The sequence below is a fragment of the Tiliqua scincoides genome, chromosome 3 (assembly GCF_035046505.1).
Source record: "Tiliqua scincoides isolate rTilSci1 chromosome 3, rTilSci1.hap2, whole genome shotgun sequence".
Lineage (NCBI taxonomy): Eukaryota > Metazoa > Chordata > Lepidosauria > Squamata > Scincidae > Tiliqua > Tiliqua scincoides.
Genome location: NC_089823.1, coordinates 126976682 through 126997854, shown reverse-complemented (window position 1 = coordinate 126997854; position 21173 = coordinate 126976682). Strand labels below are relative to the sequence as shown.

At 39.8% G+C, this 21173-nt stretch overlaps 1 protein-coding gene across 1 annotated transcript in view; it reads left to right on the top strand.

The window, feature by feature from the left end:
* Window positions 1-21173, top strand: part of ENOX1 (ecto-NOX disulfide-thiol exchanger 1) — a 136770-nt gene that overhangs the window by 84527 nt on the left and 31070 nt on the right. The window contains exon 8 of the mRNA XM_066620142.1: window positions 2383-2503. Coding sequence (XP_066476239.1) covers window positions 2383-2503 — 121 coding nt within the window. The remainder of the gene's footprint in view (window positions 1-2382; window positions 2504-21173) is intronic.

Genomic DNA, 21173 nt, shown 5'->3' with positions numbered 1-21173 from the left:
CTTTACCCAGGCTTCGCGCACTGGAGAGGACACTCTGTTCCAGAACCACCATTCAGAGCGTGACACCATAGTCTTCCGAGACTGAAGGATGCCAACACATGGTAGTTAAATTATTGCGCACAATCTCCATTTAAGGAATCTTCGGGCTGGGAAAGATTCTGTTCATGAGAGTAGTGCAGAGTAGACAGCACTGACATAGGTGGCTCAATTATCCGCTGTAGTATAAGGTGCCTTATATTTTCTCTAGTCCAGATCCTTCTTGGGCATATGGAATTAGCTAAGTAGTTCTTTGAACCTAGGCTATTTTTATCAGATCTAGTGCCCTGCAAGTGTCAAACTCATTTTCTAAGAATATGTGTAGCTTAGCTATGATGAACGTTACTGTGGAGGTGCTTGCAAAATCTCTTTGAGATGCACAGAGCCCAGTCCTAGGTGTGTCTACTCAGAAGTAAGTCCCATTATAGTCAAAGGGGCTTACTCCCAGGTAAGTGTGGATAAGATTGCACCCACAGGTGTATTGCACTGAAAACGTTTACAGATCTTAGGAGACAGATACAGTTCATTAAAGCACCTCCCCCTACCCTCACAGTTGAAAAATGTGAGGAATATTCTTGAATTTCCAACAATTCTCATGTAAAACATGCATTAATCAACTTCAGTGCCTTTGCAGTGATTAAGGGCTGCATGCACCTTTATTATAATGGATTAGATTTATTGATGAACTCCGGGTGCATCTCTCAGAGGAATATTTTCAGTCTCTCATTAATTGCAAGGAATAAATACCATGTTCTTTCAGTAGCATTTATTCCTTGGAAGTGACTTCTTTCCATGTTTCAAAGATTTCAAACCACCTCTGTGGGAATTGAACTCTTTGTCGATAGAAAAATTAGCTGTCTGCAGACTCAAAAGCTCTACACTAATCACTGTGCTGCATCCTTGTGTTTCACCTGACAGTATTATTAGGATAAAATAGATTCCCTCCGTGCTACTGTTAAGAAAGGCAGCCATTACACTCTGCTTTTCTGTGAGAACAAAAACGATCAGAGCTTTTCTAAAGCCCACACATTTGCTGATTGCATTGCCTGGCTGCCTTCCTTCCAGTGATTTCTCTTAACGATTGGCTGTTCAGCCCCCACATTTATTTCCGAAATGCACGACTTTACACGGAGGTTTCACGCTCCGTCTTTCTCCTTGTGGCACAGTATAATCCGGCTAGTAAGGACTTATCTTGAGATATGCATTAGGTGTAAGATTGAATCCTGCTTCCTCAGTGTGGTGAATGTTCAAAAGTAGTAAGGAAATAGATTTAATTGTCAGAAGTGAATGCAAACTTTCCAGTTGCACAAAAGTTCCAGCTTATGCACAACTAAATTTTTGTGCATATACATGCATGCGCACATATACATTCACAAATAAAACTAAGAAATGAAGCTATGATATCTGACACCAAATGTGATAGCTGCCCCACAGTATGCTAAGACTTTTTTTTTTTTTTTTTTAGCAGAATTTGCAGCCTTCGTGCTGAGCTACACCTGAACTGCACTGGTCAATTTTACTTGAAAGTAAAAAGTTTCCATTTCTTCGCACACTCATCCACATTTAGGGTGGTTTGACTAAAGAACTGAAATAAATTATAATTTCAGATTGGCTACATAGGCAACCAAGCTGATTATTGACAACTGACTTGCACCCATACATAAATGCATACATGCTGCATAGGAAACCTCAGTGGGAGAATTGGCATAGAGGTCTTCCCCCCCCCCCTCAGGCATGCTTGAATTAAAGTCCACCAGCCACAATTCAAGCAGATATATCCGGTATAACCATTCACAGTCCCTCTTCTATTCAGGGCCCCATCTTCCAAGTTATTTCGGCTCCTATTTGGGAATGGTTTTTGCCCAATACTTTTGTAGCAGAAACCTATCAAAATAATTTTTTTCTCATTATCTCTCCAAATATTAAAATGTATTTGGTGTGTAGGCTTATGTATCTAAAACTTCTAAATGTATCATTGTTTGTGGTAACAATTAATATCTTCTTGAAATGAAAATAAATCAGCTTTCAACAGTATTGAAACGTTAAGACATAAAGCTACAAAACTAAGGCTGCAATCCTCATCACACTTTCCTGAGAGTAAGCCCCATTGAATGAAATAGGACTTACTTCTGAGTAGACCTGGTTAGGATTGTGCCCTAAAAGTTATTATCAGAAACCACTTATCTGTACTTATATTTCAATATAAACCATTAAAAGTGTTTACAAACAGCAAAACCTTCCTCTTCCTCTTCCTGCTCTTAATTAATGAATTGTTCTTCTGAAATCAATGCAGCTGTTTATAAATCAAGACTAACCAAGTGAGGGTTTGGTTTTTGTCATTTTCAGGAACTCAGGAATGCTCACAGTGAACAGCTCATGGGGATCCGGCGAGAAGAAGAAATGGAAATGTCTGATGACGACAGTACTGACAATCCCAGTAACAAAAAACTGAGAGTTGATGAATCAGGTAAAGCTGCTAAGCTCACCATTACACACCTGCTGTTGCTTACAATGCCAAAGGAATCTGTTCAAACTGCGGATGATTATCTTCAACTATTTAGTGATGTATTACTTTTACTGTGGTTACTGTATGTCACTGCTTTTATGAGGGTCCTGTTGCCCAGTGAAAACTTACTGGATTCATCACAATCTCACTCTGCAAAAGTACAGATTGTTGGCATTTTTTGGCCCAGTGCTTATGCCCATTGGTAAAAATCTAGAAATAAACAGATAAAAGGGACAGCTTTCTGAAAATGATCCTTTAATTTCCTGTGTATGATTGCAGTTGCACATTCACAGATGTGCAAACTAGAAAATGGATCTTGGGCCAGTCCATTTATTTATACTATTAATAATTATTATGAGCAGCTATTTGAAAGGAAAATGTCTTCATTCTTCTTCCTTAGGTTCCTGTACACTTGCACTTCATTGGCTCCCTGAGTTATGGACATCCTAGTTACGAACATCAGAGTTACAGATGGTTGTGTCAGCACGTTTGTGCAGGCACATTATTATTATTATTATTATTATTATTATTATTATTATTATTATTATTATTATTATAACAACAGTATTTATATACCACTTTTCAACAAATATACCACTTTTCAACAAAAAGTTCACAAAGTTTACAGAGAAAAATCAAATAACTAATGACTGCCTGTCTCAAAAGGGCTCACAATCTAAAAAGATGCAAAAGAACCAGCAGACAGCCACTAGAAAAGACACTGCTGGGGTGAGGAGGGCCAATTACTCTCCCCTTGCTAAATAAAAGAGGAGCACCCACTTGAAAAAGTCCCTCTTACCCAGTCCTTTATGGTGCTTTTGTGCAGGTACAATAGTGCTGGGCCAGCAAGGGCTGGCTTTTTTGAGGTATGTATGTTCCAACTTCCGACCAGACCTGCAGAACGGAACCAGTACATTTGTTCGGGACTTAGGGCGCAATCCTAACCAACTTTCCAGCACTGGCATAGCTGTGCCAGTGGGGCATATGCTGCATTCTGCTGTTGGGGGGCAGTCGTGCTCCTCAAGGTAAGGCAATGTTTGTTCCCTCACCTTGGAGTTTCATTGCCCTTACCTTGGAGCTGGAAAGTTGGTTAGGATTGCGGCCTTAGTGTATTATTTCTTTATTGGCTTGTAAGAGATTTACCAGTATATTGAGCCTTCTGTCTTTCAATAATAAAATATACTTAGCTGAAACTTATTTCTGTGCTTCCCATCAAGAACTGAGATGTGTTCAGGATTCCATTTTGCTGAAGGTGAAAACATAAAAGAACTTAGAGCAGTGCAATGCAGTCATCAGACAAATGCACCAAAGTAATTGAAAACTGTAAAGTGAAAACCATTATCTTAATAGATAGGTTTGGCTTATGTTTGACCTGCAATTCCATAATCCGATTAATTCTTCTGTAGTGAGAAAACATGCTTGTGCATACTTTCCTATATTCAATGAAAATCAGAAAATACTGTACAGCTGCCCTGGAATGGAGGTTTATAGATAATTGTTAAGAAAAGTGTTAGCGTGTTTGAAAAGCGTGTTAACGATGAACACATGATGAAGGGAGGAAAAACCTTTAGGTACTGGCTTAAGGTTTGTAGAAGTGAGCTTTAATTTCTGCTTAAGTTAACTGTTCTGATTTAGATGTTCAACAGTTTATTAACAGTTGAACCACTCTGATAGCTTCCCTTCAGGCAAAACACAGAAGGCAGTATTCTGGCCACATAGCAAATTTCTAGACTGTTTTTGTGGTAAGGAATATAATGAACAACCATGAGCTATTCTAAGAACATAAAAAGAGCCCCACTGGATCAGGCCAAAGTCCCATCTAGTTCAGCTTCCTGTATCTCAGAGTGCCCACCAAATGCCCCAGGGAGCACACAAGACAACAGACACAACCTGCATCCCTGTGCACTCCCCTGCATTTGGCAATCAGAGGCAGCCTGCCTCTAAAACCAAGAGCTTGCACATACCTACTATGACTTGTAACCCGTAATGAACTTTTCCTCCAGAAATTTGTCCAATCCCCTCTTAAAGGCATCCAGGCAAGTTTATTCTTACTGGATTAATACTATTTTCAAATTAATATGTAGTCCTATATTGACACTCAGGTTACTCCTGCAGTCATTTTTTCTCTATTTTTCTGTTTGCATTTTGTCATTTCTCTAAGGAAATTTACAGCACAATCCTGTGCATGTCTACTCAGATGTAAGCCCTGTTGTGTTCATTGAACTTATTTCCAGGAAAATGTGTATAGGATTGCAGCCTTAGCCTTATAACAGCCGTATAAGAAAGGGTGTGTGTGTGTGTGTGTGTGTGTGTGTGTGAGAGAGAGAGAGAGAGAGAGAGAGAGAGAGAGAGAGAGAGAGAGAGACTCTAGCTACTACACTGGACCATGTTTACTGGGTGTGCTTTTTTGAACATGCATAACATGCACACAGAGAAAAGTAGCTAATGGCATAGCTCAATGGATTGGCATATAAGAACGAGAGAGGTAAAGGTCTAAGAACAAAGTACTTTTGTTGTGAGAATAAATACAATAGCAAGACGGGGGAATCAAAAATAGAAAGTGATGCTATGTATTCACTCATCATTCATACAATTATGCCTTACATGTAAGTAGTTCCTAGGTAAAAGAAGAAAGACAAGAAAACAAAGGGGGAAGGAGGGATGTGATGGTGCAAGCCAGGAAGGGAAGAAATACATAGGGAAATCAGGAGGTTTACCCTAAGGGAACTGGGGCTAGAAAACTGAGTTTTGTGCTAGCAGGAATAGAAAGAACATAAGAAGAGCCCTGCTGGATCAGGCCAAGGCCATCTAGTCCAGCTTCTTGTATCGAACAGTGGTCCACCTGATGTGTCAGGGAGCGCGCAAGACACCAAGAAACTTGTATACTGTTGGCCCTACCTTGTACCTGGCATTCAGAGATAGGTTACTTCTAACACCTGCAGAGGGAGGTTCAAAAATTCTACTGTGGCAAAAGACTGTGGCTAAGTTTCAGCTCACTGAAACAAGATCTATACGTAACAAGTGAGTCCCACAGTGGACCACTTCATCTCCTCCTTTTCATATTTTCAGCTGTTGGTCCAGTAAAGGAAAAGCAGAGAGAAAAAAGGGATGTGCACATGTTGGCCACTAGGCATTACACCCTTCGGCCAGCCTGCCTTCCCAGTGCCCCTTTCTGAAGCTGTATAAACCACTTTGTGAAATTTTATTGAAAAGCAGTATATATAAATATTAATAATAAGAAATATTAATCTTGTTTGTGATATCCGATCTGACCATTACAATGGATGTATAATACGTAAAGGATACCAGATACAAACTAATATTATGTTTATTTAGAAAGAAAAAAATAGTAATAGTAACAGGCTACTTTGGATATACTAGTCTAGGGGGAAAATCTAATGTGGGGGAAATTCTTTCTGGATTTACCTATTTTCATTACTGATTTATAGAAGGATTCTTAACTATTTGATCTGGATTTAGCTACAGCACATGAGAGCCTTGTAAGACATTGCCAGATGGACAACTAAGGAGTAGCGACAGTACAACTTGGAGAATTAGGGCGCAATCCTAACCCCTTATGTCAGTGCTTTCCAGCACTGGCATAGGGGTCCCAATGGGACATGCACTGCATCCTGCAGTTGGGTGTCACTCACAGAGGCCTCCTCAAAGTCAGGGAATGTTTGTTCCCTTATCTCAGAGCTGCATTGCCCTTTTGTCAGTGCTGGAAAGCACTGACATAAGGGGTTAGGATTGCGCCCTTAGGGTGTTTCACTTACAGAGTAGGTAGGGCTTACAAGTCAGTAAGTTCCCTGAGGAAGAAAATTCCCAGAAGTTCCCAGAATGAATGAATGAATGAATGAATAATTAATTAATTGATTAATTAATTAATTAATTAATTGACAGTATTTATATACCGCTTTTCAACTGAACATTCACAAAGCGGTTTACAGAGAAAAATCAAATAACTAAATGGCTCCCTGTCCCAAAAGGGCTCACAATCTAAAAAGATGCCAAGGAATACCAGCAGACAGCCACTAGAATAGACAGTGCTGGGGTGAGGTGGGCCAGTTACTCTCCCCTTGCTAAAAAAAAGAAAAAGAAAATATTCCATTAATGGTATTTTTTTTTTAATTGCCATTGACTTAGGACACATCTAAAAGTGTGACTGTAGCAACACCAACATTCAACTCAAATGCTACCTTATTTGCATTACACTTGCTGGAATAAATAGAATGAAAAACAGAAACGTATTTTCTAAAGTAAAACCAAAAGAGGCTTTTTAAATGAATGGGCCAATGGCTACATTTAATAAAAATATGAAAATTAAAGTCTAGTCATTCAAGAGAGAAAAACCCATTCTCTTTGTAATATCTTTAGATCAAATACCATCTTGCAGGTTCTAACTCCCCTTCCTACTGGTACTGATAGCACAGACCTGGAAGTAAGAGACTGCAGTGATTTTAAAAATCATTGAAGTGCAGCTGTGTGCATGCAGCTAGCTGGAAAGATTTTTACCCCTAGGACATATTTGTAATTTCCCATGTAATGGAAGGGTGGTATTTTTATGCTCCTAATGCGGCAGTGGCACGCAGAGGTTCCCTATTACAGCTCCAGTGAGTTGAAGGCTTTTGCAGGCTGTGTATAAAAGGGAAAAAATGTCTTTCGTAACAATGGACCACAAAATGAAGGACCTTATAAGACCATGACTAGGTATGTGTTCACTTGATTTCTGTCAGATGTTTTGACATAAGCAGAATCCTATGTATCTACACTATTGTTCCATAATTTACTCATCTTGTTAAGTATAGATTCTGGCTAGAGCCTCTTTTTATACTCTGCGCCTTCAGCTGCGCATATGGCAGGGGCAGCATTACTGCAACAGGCTCTGTCTGTGCACATTTTGTTGCATATCTGCAATGTGCAGTACATTGCACAACACTGGCATGTCACTGAATGCTTGAACCTCAAGAGTGCCACCTGCTGGTGCCACCCCACATGTATTCCTTCAACATGCTGAGTCCCTTCCTGAACATGCTACTTTTCAAGTGAAAAGTATAACAAAAAAAACTGAAAGTGGCTTTTCTTATATACATCACTTGATAAGTCACATGTGTAGGTTCTGACTGTTGAGCATTCTCTCAGAGATGTGCAGAAGGGATTATGAACAAACATGCAAGGAAACAGGAATCAATAGCCCCCTCTCTCCATTTGTTCTCTGCTTAGCTTATCTCTCCTTTGGTGAGTACCTGCTCATGCAATTCCCTTTTTAATGTACGTTTTATTCAATTTTCAAAATAAGTTTAAAATGTTACAGTTAATCCCAACCTGCCCCCTTATTTCTACCCCTCCTTGTACTTAGAAAGTGATCCATCCACCACTTTCAACACTACAAAACATAACTCTTGCCAAATTTTAAAAAAAGGACAAGACAGAACAGAAACATATCTTTCCGTTTTCCTCCATACCTCCTCTCTCTATCCTGTTTCTCCTTGTTCTCTTCCTCATCTTTCTTAAGTCTCACTTCCTGTCCTGTCCCCATCCTCTCCTCATACAGAGATCAGCAAAGCCCTCCTTTCTCTGCTGGCATTCTTTGTCATGCCACATTAAAGAAACACATCACTCCTCAATGTTTCTAGGCACAGCAGAATGCCATGGCAGCGTGGGCCTCCATAGGACCCAATGAACCAGTCTGTCAAGATAATTTTGAATACTGATTCAGTCTTCTGTGGTATTAGCAGGGATGGGTACACATCTCTTGAGCACATCCCTGGGTAATAGCTATCCTCCCAAGCATCATGCCATCCACAAACTGCCCCCCCCCAAATCATTTTTAGGTGTAACCTAATTATCCACAGATTTTTTTTTTTTTTGCAGTTTTATCTCAATGCAATGAGAAGGCTCCTTTAAATTAAAGGGAAAAAGTCGTTTAAGAATAGCCTTGTTAATGCAAGAGAGGGCAGCTGGCTGTCAATCCATCAGTCATCAGTCATTCTCTCTCCAGTCACTTAGAACAGCTTCACTCCAAGGCAAGCAACCCCCCTTTCCCCTGAGCATGTGAAAGAATGCTAAATGGCAATGATTATCACCTCCTCCGTTCTTCCCCCCTATGCTGTGGCTCCTGCCGAAAAGAGGGATTTCTGCCTCCAAGTGAAGCCTTTCTAAGTACCTGGAGAGAGACCCATTGTCTGCTTGATGACAAAGGCATTGCTGACAAAGGTCAGCAAGGCTGTTTTTAAATCACTAAGCAAAGGGACATTGTTTTTTAAATAGATTTGCTTTAATGCAGTTTTTGCCACCCACATGAGTTCTGGGATCAGAACCCTTGCAAATAATGAGACTCAACCTGTATAAAAATGTTGAACATCTCAGGGCCCAAGACAGATCCCTATGACACTCCAATCAACACCTCCCTCCTGGTTGATCTACAGCTATAGTTTGTTGGGAATCGTCGTTCAGCCAGCTTTGAACGAACATAGAGGTAGTGTAATCTAGCCCACATTTTACCATTTTAACCACAAGAATATCATGGGATATTTTTCAAATGCCTCACTAAAATCTAGGTATGCTCTGTGTACTCACAGTCAGCCAGACTAGTCACTCTATCAAAGAAGGAGAAGAGATGACTTGATCTTGACAAAGTAATGATGGTTCCTGGAAATGGTCCTGTTATTTTCTGAGCGCACCAAGACATTTTATTTAATAATATCTTCCAGGATCTGATATCTATCTGGCCAGTCGGTAGATTCCCACGTCCTCCTTTTCCCCTGTTGTTTAGCTTCCTTTTCTGTGCTAGTGCATATGTTCCATATTGTATTTTCTTTCAAAATTGGTGCATTAGGGAGCATGATATTGCAGCAGTAAACATGAGATGATAAAACGTAGTAAGCAAATTCTTTTCTGCTGTAGTCTACCAAAACTTTAGTCAGCCAAAATGAAGAGGTGCATTTGCAAGCTATGGAAGGCATTTCCCCTTTCAGCAGTTGGAGAAAAGAATGTACATTCATTGCTGATTCAGCTAAGAGACATAGGGCCCAATCTTATCCAACTTTCCAGCACTGGTGCAGCTGCAGTTCAGCCACAAGGTAAGGACACAAATGTTCCCTTACCTTGAGGAGGGCTCCATGACTGCCTCCCCACCACAGGATGTAGCACACACCCCATTGGCATGACTGCACCGGCACTGGAAAATTAGATAGAATTGGGATCTTAGAGGCCAGTCCTATGTATGTCTACTCAAAAGTAAGTCCCATTATAGTCAGTGAAGCTTATTCCCAGGTAAGTTGGGATAGGATTGCAGCCTTACTTGCTTATCTAATATTTCTGTCCCACCTTTCCTCCACTGATATGGGCTGCTAACATATAATAGACCAGTGGTTCCCAAACTCCTATAGGGGAGTTGGGAACCAGGTACGTATTTGTAGAGGCAGGGAGGGGGGCAGCAATGGTGCTGTAACAATCACAGTGTTGCTGCTGCCAAGGGGTTTATTTCTTACACTGGGGGTTGAGCTGGCCTCCTGCAAGGTTCTGGAGGCTTGTAGCCCCTTTCGATGTCCCCTGAGGCTTCTGTAAAACAGTCCTTATCTCTGATCAGCAGCTACTTCCCTTTAGCTCCAAAATGGAAGTATCTACTGTTAGATAAGGACCGTTTACAGAAGCCTCAGAGGAGGGGTCTGAAATCCTCCAGGACTCTTCAGGAGGCCAGCTCCGCTCCAATAAATAAGCCTCTTGGCGGCGGCGGCGCTGCAATCTCTGCAGCACTGTCCTACCATCAGAGCAGGGCCACTCCCCTTAAGGAGGAATGCCTTGTTTCCAGTTCCCCTGGTGGGTCATGACCCACCAGTTTGGAAACCATTGAAATAGTAATAAAATAGAACAATAACACTACACATAAAATAGCCAGTCAGGAGCAACAGACAATATTAAACAAAATATATAGATACAAAAACAACATAGCATGAATAAAAAACATCAGCAATAAACAACAAAGAATCATAAAACAGTACACAGCATTAGCATCAGTAAAAAAAATAAAAAGCAATGAATGATAAAATAATAAAATAGCAGCAGAAATGTTAAAGCACAGTAAAAACAGCAATAAACAGTAAACAGCAAAAGTCTTTTTGAAACTTGATCAGCAAGCAATATATTCTGATAACTCTAAGGCGACTATACTGTTTCCCCATAGGACTCTATCATCTCAAATTCTACCAACAAATAAAGGCCTAGCCTAATTAGAGCCATTGTCCCTTAAAAAAGAAAAATCTTGATTGTGCTTCTGCTGATCAACTGGCAAAAACCTGGTATCATTCCATGAAAAGTTTGTCGTTTTTCCAGTATGGCAACTTAGACACACTAGCGAATCCTAATGAATGGTCAGGTACTAATACAAGCTCTTAAATAATATGGTTGCTTCAGGTGGTACGTTTCATTTCTCCGTTCCGCTTTCAAAAGTCAAAACTTGTTCAGTGAAGCAAGAAGGGCTCTGTTTGTCAGCTTTTGATCACTTTGCTCCACTCATGGGAATTGTGAACTCACAGAAGCTGCCTAATGAATCACACAGGAGCTCAGGGATATCAGCAGCAGCTATTTCCAGAATGGGAAAGTGACTCAGATCATGCTGTGATGGATCTGTGGGCTACTAGCGCCTGACATTCAGGAGGACTACTTTCCAAGTAGGACTACTCCCGGTATGAAGAAAGCAGCTAAATGTCAGTTGTGAATCACCTTATGTCATGTGAAAAAATAGGTATGTGCATCCTTAAACATGAGGTACTTTCTGTGGAGAACTATGCCACAAACCATGCCATCACTGAGCACTTGGTTTAAACATTTAGGGTTAAGCATGAAACATCTGGTCAGTAAAGTTCCTATATTGTCTAGCAAGGTTCCCCTGACGTCAGTTTATTAAAGGACATTGTCATGCTTCAGTTCCTCACAAAAATGAAAGGTTTATTAACTTTTGTTTTTTTAAACCTTTTTTTAAAGGGAATAAATTTTCAGTGAGACATTCTTAATAAGGGCTTTGGAAAAATGACTGGCTAACTACAAACTGTATGGAAATGTCTGTAGTGCTTTGATGCCTTTGAACTGCCAAAAAAGCCATTATCTAGATTACAGTTTATTATGTTTTCTGGTTTTTCATCCTGATAAGGTTTAATGTGGGATCATTACATATGAGAATAGATTTAATCCTGTTTTCTTAGTAGGCTTCAAGAACGCCGAGGGGATTATTTATATAATAAGATGCAAGGTTGCTATGGAAAACTCTATAGCAACCTAACATCTTCACAAAAGCAAGCAGCCACTTGTGACAGCAATCTAAATTTACATTTATTTTAGTGTCATTTTTATCGACACTCTTAGTCTCTCATTTTGACAACATGCTAAAATTTGTTTTGGGGCTTGCACTTGAACAGAATTATCAGTGTAGAGTTGGAATTAAATCAGTTTATAAAAAATATTGGAAAATAATGATACAGTTGTTTAGCCTGTACAAAATAACATTTTAAAGAAGTGAAAAAGAGCCAGTCTTTCCACAATAAAATATTGTTTCTTTCTTCGCAAACATTATTTTTTGATTTCGCAGTAGGATACTGTACTTGTACATTGAGACTTTTCTCTCAGTTGACATGCATAGGGTTGTGCTGTGAGAGCCCCAGTGGCTGGTGCACTGCTACAACTGAACATTTATTGATGCACGAAGCATTAGAATTGGCGTGTAAAAGTACATACACAGGGCATGATCCAATCAGAACATTGAAGGCCTATTGATGTCAAATGAGTTGCTAAATATATAAACATTCTTAAAGTTCACTGAATCATTCCCAAACTGAACAGCTTATATTAAAGCAAAACAGTAATAATCTAATGAAGAAGTGCGTTTAATATTGCAATGTATTTCACACACAATCCTTTTGAAAAATTCAAAGCTTTAAGTATTAAATACCATATTTTAAGTGTTCACACCTTCTTCCTTGTTCTGTGTTACTAGGTTTCCCAAAAAGTACATGGAGTTCTCTTGAGATTTTGATGCATTTTTGTTCCCTAGAGGCAAGTTCCCTCTCCTGTGGTGGAATGCAGTTAAACCTGGAATCTAACCAAAAGGAGTTTAGAACACGCCTGAGGCTATTCTGCACCTTCTTGCTGTGTGGAGATATTGTAGTGTTGGCAGTGGTGTAGTAGCAAAATTTTGAAGTGCAGACTTTCTTCATGACAGTCCCGGAGCCACATCAGGACCATGCCCCCATAACCACATCTCTCAATGTCAATACGCAAACACCACTTTAACATTTAAAATGCAGGGATCTCTCTAGTACTTTTACCATTCTCAGCCTGCCTCTGTGTACTGTCCATTTATACTCTTTATCCATCTATCTCGCAGACACAGACTGCTCTCCCCCTTCACCATCCATCAGTCATATACACACACATTCAGTCTGACATTATGACACACAAACATGGATCTTAAATAGTGAGTCCTCATGATTTTTACATGGAACAGAGTGGTGACAAACAGGCTGGATCGCTGTCTGATATCCCTATGTCCTTGTATGTCATCTCCCTTCTATTGTTTCTCTCACCTATGGATAGTGAATTCTAGAGGAGGGCATATTTTATTTTCTGCAGGTTGGTCTGGTCATAGGAACATTTCACCAAAATAAATAGGAGGAGGGTAATTTTGGCCTGCAATTCGCTTTCATGTAATTTACTTTCAGGGTAATATATTCCCTAACCATATTTGAGACCAGATTCTGAAATGTCCCTTTGAGGATTCACCACATAACTTAAATTGGCGGTAAATGCACCTTTGTTGTGCCTTTTTAGCTTCATTTTAGAACTTATTCCTTTCTTTTATCTCTGTCTGTTGTCTTTCTTCCTTCTTGCCCACCCTGAAAAAAACAGAACATCTTTATTATTGTGCCATCAGTGCATTTGGCACTTTAGCAAGAGTGAGAAGACTGGTCCTTGCCCTGAAGTAACTCAAAGGGTGAGAAAAAACTGAGAGAAGAAAAGAGAATGAGTGAGAATTTCTTGAATTCGGCCCCCATCCCTGGGATGACAAACCTCTTTTGAAATTGGGGGAAGTTTTATAAGCAAGTTGTGATATGGCTGGATGTGGGAGAGCTCTCCCTTTCAAAGGAAAAAAAACACAATTGGATTGATTGGTTAAGGTTTTGAGGGGAGACTGCTTCATGTGCTATCACTGAACAAGGCATGCAGGACAGAGCTTTCTGGGTGTCAGTCCCCTGAATGTGCAACTCCCTGCCTCAGTGTTCAGGAGTCTCCTCTGTCTTTTTGAAAAGGTACTCAAGGCACACTTGATCTGGCAATATTTTGGCTTGTGAGCTATTCCTACACTGCTGATGCTGGTGCATTGATGTTTTCTTTGTTTTGTTTTTTCTTTCTTTCTCTGATTATTACTTCATATTGTTTGAGTTTATTGGAAATTTTTCTAAATATTTTTATACCCTTGTTATCTGCCTTGGGACTGTCTAATGAAAGATGGGATAGAAATGAATAAATAGGTAAAGTAGCTTTAGCTCTCATATCTATGACTTTTGTGTAAAAAAAAATGGTCCTATTCAGATGGGTCAGAGCACTTTTTTTTCTCATGACAACTGTTTACAGCAGTTTAAGGCGTCTCCTGTCACACTTGGAGAACTATGGGCTTATGATAACAGAAATATAATAATTAAAGCAAAATATAATATAGGCTTTTTTGGTGCTGTTATTAATCACATCATGAGATGGCCCCAAACAGCTCCATTTCTCAGCTGAAGAGAGGCGAAGCACTTTGCGTTTGATTAATGGCACTTGAGAACTTGAGGAAAATGTTCATGTAATTTCAGGGCAAGAATAAAACATTCCCTTCTGATGAATTAACCTTTTACAGAATGTTTAAAATCATTATTAACAAGTGTGGGAAATCTCTGTCTCTCTCCCTTTCTTTTACTAATCATTGAAAATTATATCAATTATAAGGGACTAATGCTTCCATACTTAATATCCTGTCAAGTAATTTTATTACCCCCAGCTGTCTGATGTTCTCCACATGTAATCCCAAAAAAAGCAAGCAAACCATGGCAAAGAAGCAAAGTAGAAAAAGTCTAATGTACAAGCTCAGGCTTCTGTGGTCAGAATTGTCACCCTAAGAAGAATTCATTTGTGGGTTCTCAGGCCACATTCAAGGATAGTTTCCTGGTGTTTCACCCCAACTATGTGGGGCTTGCTCAAGGAAATGAAATAACTACACTGACACCCCAAAAACTCAGAACAAAGTATCATGCTCTACTGCCTCATAAACCAAAAAACTACAGCAAGTATCCTAGCCAAAAGCTCAAAGGAGCCTTAAGCATAGGTAAATGCACCTGCATTCAGCAGAGCTTACTCCTATCTGGAGGTAAGGACAAAAAATAAAGATTTTTATAGTGAGACTTCTTCAATCAACTAACTGCTGGTCTACTCCCAGCTCCAATTACCTCATCACCACATTCATCACCTGGTTGATCATGTCCAGCTTCCTTAAAGGCACCTATTCCTTCAGTCTGTTCCTTATTGAATCTTAAGTTCTTAGTTTTGCTGAGCACAGGAGTTCAGGTGTGGATGAGGCAAAGCATTTGCTCTTTTCATGTTATTACAATGCTTATAGATTTCGATGACTTCTATGGATTTTTGCTCAGTATTGTTGTTCCTTTCCAAGGCATGCGTCTGATCAAAGCTGATCCAATCTCCTGAATTGCAAGTATGCTCAGCTATTGCTGAATTATTAACCTGTCCCAGACTACAGTATGGTGTTCTTTTATTCCAATATTATCCAACCTCTTAGCGTTGCTGATGTAAATGTTGCCACACTTGCATAGGATCCTATAGAACTGCAGTAAGTTCTTGCAAGGGAGGGGAGGGAGGCAGAGGGGGTGGGGGGAAAGCAGCGACACGATCCCCAGGATAGCACCGCTCAGCGGGGCTGCAGGGACTGGGATGCACTCACGAGTCCCTGCAGCATTGTCCTGGGAGTGTGGGGAGCCCTGCGCGAGTACCTGCAGAGCTCCCCAGCTGGTTCGAAGTGAAAGTAGAGCAATTGTGCTCCACTTCCGCAAAACCAGAAATGGAGCGCGATCGCTCTACTTTCATTTCGAACCAGCTGGGGAGCCCTACAGGCACTCGCGCAGGGCTCCCTGCACCCCGGGAAGGCTGCTGCAGGGACTTGTGAGTACATCCCAGTCCCTGCAGCCCCGTTAGTGACGCGATCCTAGGGATCGCGTCGCTGCCTTCCCCCCTGCCCCCGCCCCTTAAGGGGGCAGAGGCCAGGGCCCTCAGGCACCCCAGTCTGAATACCACTGCTAGACCAATGGTTCTCACTCATTAGCACTGGGACCCACTTTTTAGAATGAGAATCTGTCAGGACTGGAAGTGACGTCATCGAGCAGGAAAATTTTTAACTATCCTAGGTTGCAATCCTACCCAGACTTGCCAGGAATAAGTTGCATTTACTATCATTGTTAAAATAATATACACAGTAGCTTGTTGGAAATACAGGTCTGTAACATTTCCCCAAATGCAGTCACATTCCATGGGAGCATCAGGTCTAATATATTAAAAAGTAAAATATTTAAATGAATGGGGACCCACCTGAAATTGGCTTGCGACCCACCTAGTGGGTCCTGACCCACAGTTTGAGAAACACTGCTATAGACATTTAGATGGGAGTAAGCTCTGCTGGAGACTGGTGCATTTACCTATGCTTAGGGCTCCTCTGAGCTTTTCGCTAGGATACTTGCTGTAGTTTTTGTTTATGAGGCAGCAGAGCGTGTTACGTTAGTCTGAGTTTTTGGAGTGTCAGTGTAGTTATTTAATTTCCTTGTGAAAGCCCCACGTAGTTGGGGCGAAACATCGGGAAGCTATTCAGACTTCTTGGCCTGAGAACCCACAAACGAATTCTTCTTTTGGTGAAATTAAAGAAAGTATCACATGAGAGAAGACTGGAAAATTGAACTTTAGGTTCAATTCTGGATTCAATTCCAGATTCAATTCAATTCTGAATCCAGAATTGTTGCATAGAACATACTGGGGAGGGGCAGCAGAGAACCTGGATACATTGCCTGCATACCTGCCTCTTCAATTAAAAAAACAAACAAACATGAGACAACATGGAAGTTGAGGTCAGAGTCAGCAGACTCCAGGTCATCCTTCATTCTACCAAAATGAATGCCTGAATGGGCTAGTGTAGTGTTGTACAAATAAACATTCCAGGTAGAATGAACATACATGATTTTGAACCTCCTGGATTCACTCCTGATTTCCATATATTCAAGGTAGAATTTGCACAGGAACCCTCAATGTTAATTATGCCTTCCATTTTTGTAAGGTTCATGTGTCTGCTGTTGTGCAAGCAATACCTTGGATACATGGAGTTTGGGATGGGAGAGTGTAGTGCTGATTCTCTCCTCTTTCATGAGTTCCTGTGTACCTACCATGAATATTCACACAAGTTCTGAACCAGAAATATGAGACACAGGGCATAGGGACAGTAGGGTGGTATTAGAAGAGAGTGGGCAAGGGAATATGAAGATTAAGGGCATTGTTGTCTGTGGGGTCAAAGAAGTGGTAGATGTGCTAATATCAAGTCACATATTGATTTGAAATAACCAGCCCAGCATAATTAACAACTCATATACAAATACAAGTAGTATTTAACACAAAAAAATGTGTGTATGTATTGCAGGATTAACCAGGAATGTCAGAATGCACCAGTGGTTCTTTTAGTTCTTTTCTTTTTACTATAACTCATCTTCTATATAGCATTTGTACCTGGATAGGACATCTCTGACCCATTGTTGTACATTATTTAGTACTCATCCTAGCACTGTAGATCAATTGCCTCTTCTGACACCATGTTACATGACATTATGACACTGTGTCTTTGTTGAGACTGCTATTGTATATTAAAGTGTCATCTCTGTAGTCACTATAAATATTTATGTATGTTAGCTTCTGGACATTTTCCCTTGACTGTTTTCTCATATTCTTTGCCTGTAAACACCTTCATTTCACTCTTTATTTATGGCCTAACTCTGATGTTATTTCACTGCTGTTCTAATCATAATAGAAGGTATAGTGCACATCCTTGGATATTTCTGGAGGAAATTGCTAAATCAGGGATTACTCTGGATGATGTTCATGAATATTTCAGCAGTCAGATCTCAGACCAATGGATCAGTCAAGTGGATTTTGTGCCCCTTTTACCTGCTCACATTACCTTGTCAGTGCAACTATTTGATGTACAATATGATGTCTCAGCCTGTCCCTGGGATAAAAACAAAAAATATCACCTCGGATCACCCTCATGCATCAGTCAGTCAAAGACTCTTTTATACATATTCTCCTGTGAGTAAATCAGTAAATGGAGCTGCTCTTCTCCCCCTTCAAAGTTCTTCCTGAACTCAAGTTCTCAGGAAATTGTCTGCTATTAATGAATTAAAATAAGGAGGAATAATTATGTTTAAAATAGTTTGAATCTTCACATTCACCTCTGTAAATAGCCGGGGGGGGGGGAACAGGGACTGAGAGGTGGTCCCTCTCGCACCTTCTGTTTTGCTGGGAACCTGCACGCCTCATCGCCGTACAGAGGACGAGGGGCTTCTCTGCATAAAAAAGGTGCCGGAACACCGTTCCGGTGCGTTCTATTGGAAAAAAAGCCGTGTGTGTGTGTGTATTTATTTATTTATTTATACTGAGTCAGGCCATTTGTCTATGTAGCCAAGTATTGCCTACTCTGACTGGCAGTGGATCTCCAAGGTGTTCACCAGGATGTCTCTTTATTCATATTAGAAACAGGAAATGAAGCAAGGAGATGGAATAAACTTTTTTCCCTAGTAGATTTGTCTAACAAGGAAAAGCAATTTGTATAGATTATATTGATTAGGCTTAATGACCCATTATCTGACCATGGAAGGAAGGCATAATAGATGTAGCAAGCACATTGATTTATTGACTGGACAGACTTGATCAAAGGCAAGGAATAGATTATTGGATCCGTCACATTGGCAGCTTAGCTAAATAAGGTCAAGCAGAACTAAAAAAATGGCTTTGTGGAATAGCAAAAAAGCCTTCAATGTCAGCTTGATACACAAATATTAATGCTACCAAAAGTTTCTGTCCATTTCCATCACAAGGGTTTGTGTGTTTGAAACAGATGTGTGCACCTGGTGTGAGCATCAGAACAACTTATTTTGTGCCTTTTTGTGACTCTGCCCATTTGCAGCCATTGTTTTCTGAGTTGCCTTCAGTGAATATGGGGAACTATCTTCTTATGCCTGGTGTTACATACTTATTGAATTTTGTTTAGTCTTTCTCCATTCCCCCACCTTCTTCTGCTCAAGCTGAATGCATGTAGTGTTGCCAACCTTCCATTCCACAGCCTGTCCTCAAGGGCTCCTCTTCAGCATTTCCAATTTGTCAGTCAATAGAAGATTGGATCAGCAAATATTTCAGCATCCAGACTTCATGATTTGCATGAAGAATGACTTTTCTTAAGTATGTTCAAGTTTGAAGTTCAGAGTGTCTATAATTTAACTATATTGCCCCTGTCAAGTGACAATTAAAAACTGCAGAAAATTGAACATGAAAATGATATAATCAGTAGTGTGAATGTAGCCTAGGTTACAAATGTTCACAAAGTTGGTTGTGGTTATGAATCTAATTACAGCTGGTTTTTTGTGGTATGATTTCATTATAGTACCAGAATAAATACTTTATCACATACCTGCTAAACCAAACAATTCTTGTTGTCAGAGCTAGGAACTAAGAAAAAAGTTTTCTATAGGACTATGTCAATGTGTCTAAATTGCTAGATTCCACGCTATTTATGTTCACATCATTTATTTAAATAATGTTGCCAATGTGGTCTTTATAACTTCCCACATTTTGCTACACAAATTTCAGCCTACATTGCAGACGGTGCAATTCATTTGCTAAATGTAATTTCCATCTCTGCATACTAATCGATTTCTCCACAAACACCTGCTATCAGTTATGATAATAAAACTGTCATTCTAAATTGAAAAGGGGCCAAATGGAGTTTCCTAAGGAAATGACTTAAGTATCTTTCAATGCTAGTAATGCAGTAATGTTTCTGTGGTGCCAACAGTTTTTCCAGGCATTTGCATTTTAGATCATTTTGTTCTACTCTCTCATTTCACTGCCTAACCATAACCAAAGCTGAGAAGTAATCCAGAGGGAACATCTTCATTCTACAAGCGTTTAGCATGATGAAATTAAAATGCTGGGAGGGGGGGGGGCAGGAATGTAAAAAATGGACCGTATTGACCTAGACAGGTGGGTCTGCTGAAATATAAATAATCGATTCAAACTGAAATATGCATCAATAGACTTGATGTTTACATTATGGCATCTTTGAGTAGCTTGCCAATATAAAGGAAGAGACCACAATTCAGAGAACCATGACTAGCTTAGCTCTGCATGGGATATGGGCCAAGCTTATGTAATGCATTAAGCAATCACTAGCTGATTGAGTTCTGCTTCTCATATTTGATTGATTTGTGGGAAGGGATGGGGGAAGATATTTTTTCAAGCTCTATCAGCTTCTACCCAGAGGAATTGGTATCATGGGGTAGCATATGACATTGGCAACTCTGTTTTGAACCATCATTCGTCATTTTTTCCCAATCTTATATTTTTTCTCCTAGAATCTCTTGCTAAATTCCAACATTGACATCAGACCATGGTTAAGGAATCTTAGTTGTGGTTTAGCACAGTGTCTTTTTGGAAGAGTTCTGTGCGCTAGATCTGTGCATTAATAGAGAGTGTGGATATGTATATTAATCTCCACCAATAGCAGGAGCTGTTACCTATTCAGTTCCTATTTTAAAGTCTTGTGGGTTGCTCTTTCCTACTTTGATTAGACTTTTCATTCAATTATTTTTCTGTCTTCTTGTTTTAAGTCACCGTGCCCAAATGACCATGACCAGTTGCTTCTCTTGTCTTGCATATATAAAACATGTAAAACAGGTCCACTGATGTAGTGAATGAGTTTGTTCTTTTCCACAGCTCTGCTAACTTGTCTGAGTTGAGAAACAGTGGTTTCTACCATCAGCCAGCAAACCAGGAACCAAACCTGTGATTTGAAATGAGTTTCTAAACCATGGATTGCGCTATGATTTTAGTCCAGTACAATTAGAAAAATGTTATGCCACACCAAAATATTTCAAATAGAGCCAAAAATTTTGAAATACATTCATTCGATAGTTGTGATAAACATACTGAAAGTTCAAATAACACCATTTTGGAAAATGACATTTATTTGTTTGGCTAAAAGTACCCATATCTCTGAAAATAATGAGACAAATCTGAAGCTAATCAATTGAATTACTGTAAATGTTTTTGAACTCAAAATAGTCAGAAGCTCTAAAAAAAAAAAGTTAGTTTTATAATCTAGGAATTTTGCTTTAATTTCCTGTGTCACTTTCATGACTACAAAATTAACATACCATGCAAATTTTAACATTTTATTCCACATATCCAGGTCAAACACAAATTTCATTAGACTAGGTAACTACCTTTAGTTTGAAAGCGAAGTGCACATTACTGAATTAAAGTACTGGATTCTTTCACC